We start from the raw sequence: 14,056 nt of genomic DNA on the forward strand, positions 1-14,056 counted from the left end.
TACTTACCTTAGGCCCTTGGGTTGCAGTCATTGGAAACACAAACGTTATTTCCTTGAGTATGAAGAGGGTATTGTACTGTCTTTATTGCTAAATATTATTTTGGCCTTGGTTTTCTCTTCATTGTAACAAGAATAATGTAATATTTCATTTTCTTGCTTCATTAGAGAACAAAAATCAAGCTTGATTTCTTCCATGATGAATTTATGTAGATGACATAATGGAAGAGGAATTGGTAAAATATAGGAGCATTTCTACTAAGTAGGAACATGCCAGCCTAGGAGGGTATCCACAACTCAGAATTCAAAGCAGGGCTTAGGCTTGCAAAAAGGAAAGGGAGCTATTTATTGAGTTATTCTCTGTACCAGACATTGGGCTACATGGTTTTCTTAATTTATCCAATCTCTATCCATCCTATGGGGAAGTTTCTTTTTCTTTTTTTTCCTTTACTTTCTGTTATTTTTTTCTCCTTGCATCTCCTTCATTTTCCTTTTGTTTTTAGTAAATAATTTTAAAGCAAATTCCAAAGATCATGTTATTTCACTCCTTCATAATTAATGTACATCTCTAAGCAATTCAAATATTTTCTTACATAACTGTAATGCCACCATCACAATCAACAGAATGATAATTTGATGATACTGTCTAACACCTAGTGTATAAACCAGGCAAATATCTCTTTATAGGGGCCTGTTCAAATCTAGATCTAACATGGCTCACACATCATACTGATTGTTGTATCTCTGAGTCTGTTTTGATCAAGACCAGTCTCCCTGTCCCCCTCAATCCCGTTTTTCCACTGCCATTTACTTGTTGCAGAATCTGGGTCAGTTATCCTATAGAATTTCTACATTCTGGATCTGTTTGCTTCCTTATGGTGTCATTTAATTTGTGTCTTTATCCCTCACATTTCCTGTAAACTCTGTTAGCTCCAGAGGCCTGATTAGTTTGAAGTTTAATTTTTTGGCAGGAATTCTTAAAGGTGGGCTGTGTGTTTCACACTGCATCACACCAGGAGGCTGCAGTGCCTGAGTGTCTCACTGCTGCCTTTGTCTGATGTTGTGAAGTTCCTAATTGATTTTTCAGGAGGGTTTCATTTATTCATAATCTTGCCTAAAACAATCATGTTTTTAGGTGCTGCAAAATTGTGATTTTCTAATTCTATCATCACTTCCACATTTATTAGTTGGATTTTTTATCTATTAAAATGTTTTTTTCTCATCAGTTTGGACTATCTAGCTACCCTAAAATATTGTTCATGCAGGAAGGACAGGATAAATTCTTATTATTATTTATTGTTTTTTGAGACGGAGTCTTGCTCTGTCACCCAGGCTGAAGTGCAATGGCACAATCTCGGCTCACTGCAACCTCTGCCTCCTGTGTTCAAGTGATTCTCCTGCCTCAGTCTCCAAGTAGCTGGGATTACAGGTGCCCGCCACCACACCCAGCTAATTTTGTATTTTTAGTAGAAATGGGGTTTCACCATATTGGCCAGGCTGGTCTTGAACTCTCGACCTCAAGTGATCCACCTGCTTCAGCCTCCCAAAGTGTTGGGATTATGGGCGTAAGCCACCGTGCCCAACCCATTCCTATTTTTTTGACTGAGAAATTTCTAGATAAGGAATTGGGGATTTAGATAAAGTTTTTTTTTTTTCTTTTTTCTTTCTTTTCCATTTTACAGATAGAGAGGTTAAGACTCAGAAATGTAAAGTAAATTGTTCAAGATCTCCCAAATAGCTATTAAGGAGCAGAAATGGTATTCAATCCTATACTTTCTGGACTTAAAAGTGTATGTTGTTTCCACGAAACTAAAATGCACCCCTGCCCTTGAATCTCCAATTGCAGTCAGCTGGGGGTTGCTACCACAAATATCTCCCAATGTTTTGCCCTTTAGGAACCAGATTAAAGAACCTCGTTTATAGGCATTCTGCCTATATAAACAGGCAGTGCTTCAGAACTGTAGCTCCAAATGGAGGGGCTGGCCTGCGTAGGCAAAGAGCTGGGCAGGGCCAGGAAACATGTCATAGTATTTGGTAGGACAGGCTTTTGGGCATCACAGTTTGTGATTTTAGGCTACTGCAGCAGCCCAAATGTGAGTTACACTAAGTTATGGGTGGAGCACATATATGTGACCAGAACAATTTGGAGAGTTATCAGAATTGAGTTAACCTTTCCTAAATATTCTCCCATTTCTCATGCCGCCTCCTCAACCACTGTAGATTTGAAGGGAGAATTTAGCTCACTGCCTGTGTTAGTCCGTTTGCATTACTATGAATGAATACTCGAGACCTGGTAATCTATAACGAAAAGAGGTTTATTTGGCTCATGGTTCTGCAGGCTGTACAAGCATGACACCAGCATCTACTGGTCTTCTTGTTAAGGCTTAGGAAGCTCTTACTCATAGCTGTAAGGCAAAGGGGGAACAGGTGTGTCACATGGTGAGCGAGGGAGCAAGAGAGATGCTGGCTCCTTAAACAACCAGCTCTTGTGTGAACTCATAAAGGAAGAACTCACTCATTGCCATGGGAAAGCACCAAGCCACTCATGAAGGATCTGCCACAATGACTTAAACTCCTCCCATTAGGCCCCACCTCCAACACTGGGGATCACATTTCAACATGAGATTCGGAGGGGACAAACATCCCAACTGTATCACTACCTAAACATTATGTTGCAATTCCTAAACTTCGGTTGACTGTATCCCTGGCATCTAGCCCCGCCCCGCTCCAGGAGCTGTGACCCTTTGGTACTGGCTTACTTTGCTCATTATGACTTTAAGTATCGCTTTTTTTTTTTTTAAACAAATTAAAGGTTTGTAGCAACCCTGCATCAAGTGAGTCCATTGGTGCCATGTTTCCAACAGTGCGTGTTCACTTCATGTCTCTGTCACATTTTAGTAATTTTCACAATACTTCAAATCTTTTCATTACTATTATGTCTTTTTTCTTTCTTTTCTTTTCTTTTTTTTTTTTTTTGAGACAGGGCCTTGCTCTGTCACCCAGGCTGGAATGCAGTGGCATGATCCTGGTTCACTGCAGCCTTGGTCTCCCAGACTGAAGCAGTCCTCTGATCTGAGCCTCCTGAGTAGCTGGCACCACAGGTGTGTGCCAACATGCCAGGTTAATTTTTGTATTTCTTGTAAAGATGGGATTTCACCTTGATGCCAAGGCTGGTCTCTAACTCCTGAGCTCGGGCAATCTGTCTGCCTCAGCCTCCCAAAGTACTGGGATTACAGGCATGAACCATCATGCCCAGCCACTATTATATCTGTTATGGTGACCTGCGATCACTGATCTTTGATGTTTGGGGTGCCATGAACCACAACCACATAAGACAGATAACTGAACTGATAAATGTGTGTTCCAGCTGCTTCATCAACTGGCTCTTCCCCCATCTCTCTTCCTTTCCTTGGGTTTCCCTATGTACTGAGACACAATAGTACTGAAATTAGGCCAATTAATAACCCAACAATGGCCTTTAAGTGTTCAAGTAAAAGAAAGAGTCTCACATCTTGTATTTTAAATAAAAAGCTAGAAATGATTAAATTTAGGGAAGAAGACATGTTGAAAGCTGAGATAGGTCAATAGCGAGGCCTCTTCTGCCAGTTGGCCAAGTTGTGAATGCAAAGGATAAGTTCTTGAAGGAAAATAAAAGTGCTGCTACAGTGAACACACGAATGACATGAAAGCAACACAGCTTTATTGCTGATATGAAGAAAGTTTTAGTGGTCTGGATAGAAGATCAAACCAGCCACAACATTTCCTTAAGCCAAAGGCTAAGCCAAAGAAAGGCTGTAACTCTTCCTCTATTCTGTGAAGGGTGAGAGAGCTGATGAGCTACAGAAGAAAAGTTGGAATCTAGCAGAGGTTGGTTCATGAGGTTGAAGGAAAGAAGCTCCCTCCATAACGTAAAAGTTCAAGGTAAAGCAGCAAGTGCTGATGTAGAAGCTGCAGCAAGTTATCCAGGAGACTGGTATCTAGCTAAGATGAAGGATAAAGGTAGGCTGGCCGCGGCAGTGGCTCATGCCTGTAATTCCAGCACTTTGGGAGACCGAGGTGGGAGGATTGCTGGAACCCAGGAGTTCGAAACCAGCCTGGGCAATATAGTGAGACTCTGTCTCTACAAAATTTTAGAAAAAGGATGAAAGTGGCTACACTAAACAGATTTTCAGTATTGATGAAACAGCATTCTGTTGGAAGAAGAGGCCATCTAGGACTTTCATAGCTAGAGAGAAGTCCACGCCTGGCTTCAAGGAGCAGGCTGATGCTCTTGTTAGGGGCGAATGCAACTGATGACCTTAAGTTGAAGCCAATGCTTATTTACCATTCAGAAAATCCAACGGCCGTTAGGAATTATACTCAGTTTACTCTGTTTGTGCTCTATAAATGCAACAACAAAGCCTGGATGACAGCACATCTGTTTACAGCCTGGTTTACTGAATACCTTAAGCCTGCTGTTGATACCTACTGGGCTCAGAAAAAAATATTCCTTTCAAAATATTCCCACCCATTGACAATGCACCTTCTCACCCAAGAGCTCTGATGGAGATGTACAAGGAGATTAATGTTGTTTTCATGCCTGCTAACACAACATCCATTCTGCAGTCCATGGATCAAGGAGTAATTTTGACTTTCACATCTTATTATTTAAAAAATATATTTTGTAAGGCTATAGCTGCCATAGATAATGATTCCTTTGAAGGATCTGGAAAAAGTAAATTGGAAATCTCGTGGAGAGGATTTGCCATTCTAGATGCCTTTGAGAACATTCATGATTCTTGGGGGGAAGTCAAAGTATCAACATTAACAGGAGTTTGGAAGAAGTTGATTCCAACCCTCATGGGTGACGTTAAGACTTTAGTGGAGGAAGTCACTGCAGATGTGGTGGAAATAGCAAGAAAACTAAAATTAGAAGCGGAACCTGAAGATGTGACTGAATTGCTGAAATCTCATGATAAAACTTGAATGGAGCCCAGCATGGTGGCTCACGCCTGTAATCCCAACACTTTGGGAGGCTGCAGCTGGTAGATCACTTGAGGCCAGGAGTTCAAGACCAACCTGGCCAACATAGTGAAACCCATCTCTGATAAAAATACAAAAACTAGCCGGGAGCAGTGGCACACACCTGTAATTCCAGCTGCTTGGGAGGCTGAGGCATGAGAATCACTTGAACCCAGGAGGCAGATGTTGTAGTGAGCCTACATCACGCCAGGGCACTCCAAGACGTCTAGCGTCTTAGAGCAAGACGCTATCTCTAAAACAAACAAACAAACAAAAACCCCAACAACTAAAATGGATGAGGAGAGAAAGAAGTTTCTTGATATGGAATCTACTCCTGGTGATGATGCCATGGACGTTGTTGAAATGACAATACAAGATTTAGAATATTACATAAACTGAATTGATAAAGCAGCATCAGGGTTTCAGAATATTGTTTCCAGTATTGAAAGACGTTTTACTGCGGGTAAAATACTATCAAACAGCATCACATGCTACAGAGAAATTTTAAGTGAAAGGAGAAGCCAATTGATGCAGTAAACTTCACTGTGGTCTTATTTTAACACGTTAACCACAGCCACTCCAGCCTTCAGCAGCCATCGGGCTGATCAGTCAGCAACCATCAAGATCAAGGCAAGAATGTCCACCAGCAAAAAGATGATGACTTGCTGAAGCCTTAGCATTTTTTAGCAATAAAGTTTTGGTTTTTGTTTTTTTTTTTTGAGACAGGGTCTAGCTCTGTCATCAAGGCTGGAGTACAGTGGCATGATCCCAGCTCACTGCAGCCCTGACCTTCCAGGCTCAAGTGATCCTCCCACCTCAGCCTCTTAAGCAGCTGGGACTACAGGCGTATGCTGCCACATCCAGCTAATTTTGTTTATTTTTTGTAGAGATGGTGTCTCACTCTGTTGCCCAGGCTGGTCTCAAACTCCTAATCTCAAGCAATCCTCCCTCCTCAGCCTTCCTAAGTGTTAGGATTACAGGCATGAGCCACTGCACCTGGCCAATAAAGTGTTTTTAAATTAAGGTATATGTATTGGTTTCTGCAGACATAATGCTATTAAACACTTAAGAGATTACAGTATAATATAAACATAACTTTTATATGCACTGGGAAACCAAAAAATTTACGTGACTTGCTTTATTGTGATATTTGCCAGTGATATTTGCTTTATTGCTGTGGTCTGGAATCAAACCCACAATATCTCTGAGGTATGCCTGTACCTTAAAGTAGTGTTAATGAAACCGAAATCACTTAGGGCTAAAATAAACTTAGGAGATTTTCTTGGCTTTATGGTATCTACAATACCAGGGACTTCTAATGCTGGAGTTGCTACCTGATTCAGAGAAAGAACATTTCCCAGGCTGGGCGTGGTGACTCACACCTCTAATCCCAGCACTTTGAGAGGCTGAGGCAGGCAGATCAGTTGAGGTCAGAAGTTCGAGACCAGCCTGGCCAATATGGTGAAACTCTGTTTACTAAAAATATAAAAATTAACCAGGTGTGGTAGCAGTTTCCTGTAATCCCAGCTACTCTGGAGGCTGAGGCAGGAGAATCCTCTGAACTCGGGAGGCTGAAGTTGCAGTGAGCCAAGATCATGCCACTGCACTGCAGCCTGGGCGACAGCATGCAACTCCATCTAAAAAAACAAACAAACAAAAAACCAGGCTGGGCATGGTGGCTTATGCCTGTAATCCCAGCACTTTGGGAAGCTGAGGCAGGTGGATCACGAGGTCAAGAGTTCAAGACTAGCCTGGCCAGCATGGTGAAACCCTGTCTCTACTAAAAATACAAAAAAAAAATTAGCTGGGCATGGTGGCACGTGCTTGTAATCCAAGCTACTTGCGGGGGCTGAGGCAAGAGAATTGCTTGAACCCAGGAAGCGGAGTTCGCAGTGAGCCAAGATTGCGCCACTACACTCCATCCTGGGCAACAGAGCAAGACTCCATCTCAAAAAACAAACAAACAAACAAAAAAACCACCAAAACCAAAACATTTCCCAAGACTTTTTACACCCCAGTGGTACCAAATGTTTTTTCAGTGTCTTCCACATTTCACTTCTTCCATTAACATGGCAGCCTGCATTAGAATTAAACAAATAATAAACACTGAAATTGCAGTTGGGATGGTCTCCTATGCTTATTGTGGCCAGAAGTCTCATCTCAGCCCTTATTTTGATGATCCATGATATGTAACAAATAAAGAAGGCCTGCACTCCTGCTGTCCCAGGCCAGCACCAGAATTCCCTTAGCACCTATATTCCGTATATCAGACAAAATGTATGCCATCTCTGTGCTTGCTTACAGGGGACTATAATTAGCTCCTAGAAAACAAGCAGAGGTCCTGTGAAGGAGTAATCTAGAAAAGCCCAGCAATTCTATATTTTGCCTTGAGAAGATAAAATCATATCCAGAGAATCCAGATATGAAGAATGGCAGAGGAAGATGAAAAAAGTTCTGTCATTTGGAGTAATCTCCAATTTTGTTTAAATATTAGGCTTCCTTATAGAGCATCTGGCTCAGAGCTGTCCAATAGAACTTTCTGTGGTGATGGAAATGTTCTTTATCTGTGCTGTCCAATATGGAGACCACTAGCCATGTGTGGTTATTAAGTACTTGAAATGTGACAAGTGCAACTAAAAAACTTCATTTTTCGTTTTTTTCTTTTCTTTTTTTAGTTTTTGTAGAGATAGGGGTCTAACTATGTTGCCCAGGCTGTTCTCGAACTCCTGGCTTCACGCTATCCTCCTGCGTCAGCCTCCCAAAGTACTGGAATTACAGGCATGAGCTACTTCCCTGGCCCATTTTATTTAATTTTAATCGATTAAAACTTTAGTTCTAGAGATAAATCCTAACGAAAATTTTAATTGATTAGAATTAATTTTTAATAGCACATACAGCTGGGGGCTGCTATATTAGACAGTGTGGTTACTGGCCCTTGCCCTCCTAACTTTTTATACCTTCTGACAATATTTACAAGTTGGGACTATTATAACTGTTCAAAAATTGAAGGCACTAATTTCATTAATCCTACATATACATTTCCACTGTGAAATTAGCTTTGCAATGGGTTAGAAATTCAAGTCTCCTTGTATCAAGGCAAGCTTTTATTGTGAGATTAACTTCAATGGAACATTCATTATGTTTAAGCTTTGATGTTTAAAATTTGTATAAATCATGTGCTTTAGTGGTGATGCTTGTGAAACAGTGTGCAACTTCATGCCTGGTCTGGACACTTAGAAACGACTAAAATGATGAGTTCTATGTTAAATATGTTTTACCACAGCAAAAAAACTGTATGCTTTGGTTTTTAAGATTTGGCTTGATTGTGATTTTCTTTGGTTAAAATTCCCTCTGCTACAGGCCTTGCTGAGGATCTGGTGCAGCATGTTCCTGGCTGTAGCGTGTTTCTTTTTGGCGAAGCTGACCTGCCTGAGAAGCGTAGTCTCGTCCAGAGAAGGAAGCAGCTGGGTTGGTTCACGAGGAGAGATGTCAGTGCTCTTCAGCCTGACCTGGGAGCTGCCCCTGCCCGAAGATGTGGTTTAACAGGTTCTGAGCATGGTTTTAGCTTTGCTCTGTATTTTTTTTTTTTTTTAACTTGAGGTCCCCTTTCTGAGTCACATCCTCTTAATGCAGGAAGAGTTATAGGAGTGGCTACTTCTTAAATGGGTGAGGCTCTCCTTTCTGCTGTTACTCTCACCCGGGCCCTGTTAAGCTAACCTGTGAGCCTAGAAGCACCCGTCAGGTATTTGATGAGGGCCCCCAGAAGTGATATTCAAGATATATCGTTAGCCCTGCAATGTGATCACTGATGAAAAGAATGCTCATAGCTCCTGGCACTGGGGCAGGGTCCTGGAGGCCCCTATCTGTGAATGGTGTGGGGTGTGCCCTGGGGTGTGATGGAGACACCTGGGGAGGGAGGACTTAGGGAGACATCACTTCTAGCTGGTAGAAAGGTCTTTCAATACTTAAATATCAGTGTAGCCAAGTTGGTGCTTACAGCTGGAAATCAGTTCTAGAGGAACCCTGGAAAAAATCTTTTCTAAATAACGGACTTCTAGAATACAGAGACTAAAGACTGGGAAAAGAAACTGTTCCTTCCCCTGGCTCTCATCAACTTTTCCTCTCTCTGCCACTCCTGCCCTCTCTCCCTGCCCCACCCCTAAGGGATGTATCAGGAAAAGGTGGAACTCCTCCTTGTTGCCTGCATTTCCAGCATCCTAGTGTCACTTATTTGAGTCTCAATTGTTTCATTCTCAAACATCTGTTGGGGGCCACAAATTAAACCATGTAAGGTCACATTTTGATGGTCAATCAATAACTTAAGCAGTTACCAAAATACTAGATATCCAAGGAGTGAGAGGTGGGTGAGCATAAGAAACACATTTCTCATGGCACAGCTCTGCCAAAGCCCTGCAGATTCATTTACACATAGGTCTTTGGTTACTAGCCCCTGGCACAGAATTCTGATCTTAAACAAATAATATCTATAATCAAGTAGAGCAATGCAATTAAAAAAAAAAAAAAGCACAGGTTTTGGGGCTATGCTGAAATCCCGGCCTTGCTATTTGCTGGCTGCGTGACCGTGGTTCCTTGGTCTCGTTATGCTTTGGTTCCCGTATCTATAAAATGGACGTAATAATGTCTCCCTCTCATTACTGTGAAGTCGAAATGATGTCTGTAAAGTGCCTGACACAGTACTAAAGGGCCATTTTTTTCTTCCCTATGAAGAGGAGATTTAATAAAAGTGATATTATAAATGTATTTCATTCAACATTTTGTTATAGAAAAAAGGAAGAGACTGATTGCTCTCTGCCAATTTGAACCTCACATATTTTCCCATGATTTGTCTCACAAATGGAGAAGTGTAAAGTTTTATGACTAAATTTTCAGAAATCTATTTCCTGGTTTCTAATTTGAGCCTCCCTAAAGACTGAAGAGATTATACCACAGATGCAGTCGCTTCAGTGCCAGGTGGACTGGTATTGCAGTCAGGTGGACAGGAATTAGACATAGGTATACTGCTATCAGAGCATTAGGTTAAGCAAACACTTGAATAACTTAATTCTCATTTTTGCAATGCTGTTAGAATAAATGGGTTGATACATGGGAAAAACTTTAACCTGATATAAAAGGCATAAGACCGAATGCCAATATTATCGCTAATTATGTTTAGTTTCCTAAGAACAAACTCGATATGTAGTTGTTTAAACTAAAGGGAGGATTGCCTCCCAGTCTGATCTATCACCTGCCTATGGTTGGATAATCTGTGCCTCTGCCTCATCATGATCTATTTTATATTGTTTGATTTGAAATGGTCAACACATTGGGATTTCTTATTTTTTCTCTTCCTTCCTTCCTTCCTTCCTTCCTTCCTTCCTTCCTTCCTTCCTTCCTTCCTTCCTTCCTTCCTTCCTTCCTTCCTTCCTTCCTTCCTTCCTTCCTTTTCTTTCTTTCTTTTTCTTTCTTTCTTTCTTTCTTTCTTTCTTTCTTTCTTTCTTTCTTTCTTTCTTTCTTTCTTTCTTTCTTTCTGTCTTTCTTTCTGTCTGTCTGTCTTTCTGTCTTTCTTTCTTTCTTTTTCTCTCTTCAGGGTCTCATGGCATTTGCCTAGGCTGGAGTGCAGTGGTGCAATCTCGGCTCACTACAGCCACAACCTCCTGGGCTCAGGCAATTCCCCCACCTCATCCTTCCAAGTATATTTTGTAGAGACAGGGATTCACCATATTGCCCAGGCTGGTCTCAAAACTCCTGGACTCAGGCAATCTACCCGCCTCGGCCTCCCAAAGTCCTGGGATTATAGGCGCGAGCCACTGTGCCTGGGCCATGATTTTATTCTGTTTTTACTCACATGGAGATCTGTAATTTACATAAAAATTTTCATAAAAATCTGCAAATCCTAAGTTAAAACATTAAGATGCCAAAATTGGCACAACGAATGTTTAAAGATGATATTTTAAAGGTAATATTTAATACTGGGGAAGATGTAGTTAGAGACATTTACAGTGTTAATGATAGTATAAATTGGTATAAACTTTTTAGAAGTGAGCTTGTGATACGTATGAAGAGCTCTAAAAATGTATATAACTGCCTTTCAGGAATTCTAGATCTAGAGATAAATCCTAAGGAAATAGTAAAAGGGACATGTACAAGGATGTTTATCAAAGCATTATTTATAATAGCAAATACTGAAAATAATGGAAATGTTTGCTATTTGGGAATGTTTATATAAACTGTGGCATACTCAAGCATGATGTTTTAGAAGAACCTTCAGAGACATAGAAAATGCAGTCTAATGTAGAGAGAATTTGCAGTTAAGTTAGTTAATAAAACAGATATTAAGTACCTACTGTGTGCTAAGCAGTATCACCAGTGAGCAAAATAGAACTTATGTTTCCTCAAAGAACTTACATTGTAGTTGGGGAGGGGCAAAGAGACAGATCATAAATAAAAACCTTAATAAACAAATGAATTATGTAGTACATTAGAAAATAACAGGTGCTACAGCCAAAATAAATATTGAACAGGACAAGGGCATTAAGAGTTCTAGAATGGGGCCGTATTGTGATTATAGGTGGAATAATCCAAATTAGGCCTCTTTGTAAAGGCAATATTAGAGCAAAGACTTGAAGGAGTGAGACCACTAGCCACGTGGAGATGTGGAGGAGAGTTTTAGGCAGAGGGAATAGCCAGTGCAAGGGATACCAGGTAGTATAGGCAGCGTGATCTCAATATTGTAAAATATATATGTACATATTTTGTTTGTATTATATATAAGAAAAACATTTTTAAATTCTTAAAGCTTCCAACATATTTTCATAATATCTCTAAATCAATCCTGTGATTATTTCCGTCATCTTCCCTGCAGAGTAATTAGTAAGATTTATTAGTGGTAAATTTTATAAAAGCTAAGTTTCAGTTCCTGTATTTGGATTATATTTGATGGCATATTCATGATAAGAAGGGAAAAGAAGCACAGCTCTTCCCGTATATGCCTTTTTCCACTGGTACCCATGTCCAAGGGTAGAAACTTTAGCTTGTGAAAGAAACAAGAAAATTACGATTTGCCAAGTTTGGGCAGTCTGTTTGTGCATCATTTAGTAGGCTCAATGCAGATGCTAATAGCAGAAAAGTAAAGTATTTCAAGGAGGATCAGTGAATAAGGGATGTGAATAAACAATTAGTTTCTAATATTCCTCACACTAGATAGTAGAGTTTAAGACTTTCTACTAAAATATTAGGTTACCTTAATTGCACATATTCTTCCTTAAACAATAATCCAGAAAGAAGTAAATTGCTTTCTTTCTTTTTTTTTTTTTTTTTGAGATGGAATCTCACTCTGTCACCCAGGCTAGAGCGCAGTGGTGCAATCTCAACTCACTGCAAGTTCTACCTCCCAGGTTCAAGAGATTCCTCTGCCTCAGCCTCCCGAGTAGCTGGGGCTACAGGCGCGCACCACCATGCATGGCTAATTTTTTGTATTTTAGTAGAGACGGGGGTTTCACCATGTTGGCCAGGAGGGTCTCGAACTCCTGACCTCGTGATCCGCCCACCTCGGCCTCCCAAAGTGCTGAGATTACAGGCATGAGCCACCGTGCCTAGCTGTAAATCGCTTTCATTTTTTGAAGTAATATCTACTGAAGTATAATTTATAACACCTCTTTCTTTAGGGTAGAAATGTTATTCATCTAATTTTTCAATGAATTTGGTTCCCAACAATAGCGATTTTGCACTTGCTTAAATTTAATTGGCTTTATATATTTTTCTAACATTTTTTTTGGTTATGTCAGTGTTTCCCAACATATTTTTCCCTCCCACCAAAACAGAAAAACCTCAACACATTGTTGCTATGTTTATGTTTTTTCCTACAAAAATTAAATAGAAATGATTGGCGCTATCAACTGTACAGTATAGTCAACAATCCAGGACAAATTAATTTACACAGTACTGCAGAGGAAGCAGAATCTATAAGGAAACAGGTTTCTGTTTTGAAGTTCCCAAAGAATATTATAAACAGAAGAGAAAAAGAAGTGAGCTCAGAAATGATTAACACCCATAGTCAGTGCCAAACACACAAAATCTTTTAAGCCAAATTCCTTTTAAAAGTTTGTAGTTGGCCAGCTTGTGGGGAACATAAATAAGGGCAAAGCAGTAATAGTTGATACTTTTAGATCTATAAATAAATACTTCATACATATATATTTAAAACCCTAAACATTTATGGGGTAATTTAAACACTGCTGTCTGATATGTTGTATGAATGGCCTGCATGTATGCATCATTGTTTAAAAATGCGGGGAAAATTCTTTGAACTGTAGTTTCATATGATGCCCTAGGAGTCAGAGATGGAGGTAATTGGTACATCTTGGAATCAGGGGCTTCTGTTTAGTTATTTAAATGGGTTACTGAGCACTTTCCTGCTTACTTCTTTCTACTATAAATAAGAAATGCATCATCAGGCACTTTTCTTGACATTGAATACTCCAATTTACTCCACACCAAAACTTTATCTGGTATTTGAAAAATAATTTCCAGTTTTAGAATGAGTCTCATTTTAAGGAGCCTATTTTTAAAAATCATTTGCTGATGCTGGCTAGGAAGCCTAGTTGGGATGATGAAAAATGGAAGTCTCAATGTGTCACTAAGCATGTAACCTACAATTGGAACATGAAGGACTTAGACTTTGCCTGAATTCAGGGAGGGCACTGTTCTATTTTTGAAAAACCTGAGAGTAGCAAGTCACTTGAGTTTCCCTCTTATCTGGACTGGCTTCGTTATGGGAGGTTAATTTATACTTATGTTGTAATGTCTTCTGAATTATTTCTACTCTGAAAGATTCAAAGGCAATAGAATGAGGTTCACAGTGCCTCACTGAGCAAGGAAACGTCATAGCCATTTTACAGAAAGACAGCTGAGCAGAGGCAGTGTCCCGTTGAGGTGGAACTTGAATTTGGACCCACAAGAGTACTTCCTAGCCCTGTGGCACACAGTTCTCACTTAGCTTTCTTTTCTGTGAATTCAGCCACATGCACATAAGTCCCGCATTCTTCCCGCCATGGGAGCA

General features: G+C 40.2%; 2 protein-coding genes and 1 pseudogene across 5 annotated transcripts in view; 2 read left to right on the plus strand and 1 right to left on the minus strand.

The window, feature by feature from the left end:
• Positions 1 to 14,056, minus strand: part of SPATS2L (spermatogenesis associated serine rich 2 like) — a 1,108,221-nt gene that overhangs the window by 650,511 nt on the left and 443,654 nt on the right. The window lies entirely within an intron of this gene.
• Positions 1 to 14,056, plus strand: part of FTCDNL1 (formiminotransferase cyclodeaminase N-terminal like) — a 90,460-nt gene that overhangs the window by 23,392 nt on the left and 53,012 nt on the right. For 2 of the 4 annotated variants that reach the window (XM_050750735.1, XM_050750734.1), the window contains one exon: positions 8,359 to 8,544. The exons of the other annotated variants lie outside the window; for them this stretch is intronic. In XM_050750735.1, coding sequence (XP_050606692.1) covers positions 8,359 to 8,544 — 186 coding nt within the window. The remainder of the gene's footprint in view (positions 1 to 8,358; positions 8,545 to 14,056) is intronic. 4 annotated transcript variants of the gene reach the window in all.
• On the plus strand, positions 3,197 to 6,542 carry LOC126932157 (tigger transposable element-derived protein 1-like; annotated as a pseudogene).

Source organism: Macaca thibetana, chromosome 12 (genome assembly GCF_024542745.1).
Source record: "Macaca thibetana thibetana isolate TM-01 chromosome 12, ASM2454274v1, whole genome shotgun sequence".
NCBI classification, from domain to species: domain Eukaryota; kingdom Metazoa; phylum Chordata; class Mammalia; order Primates; family Cercopithecidae; genus Macaca; species Macaca thibetana.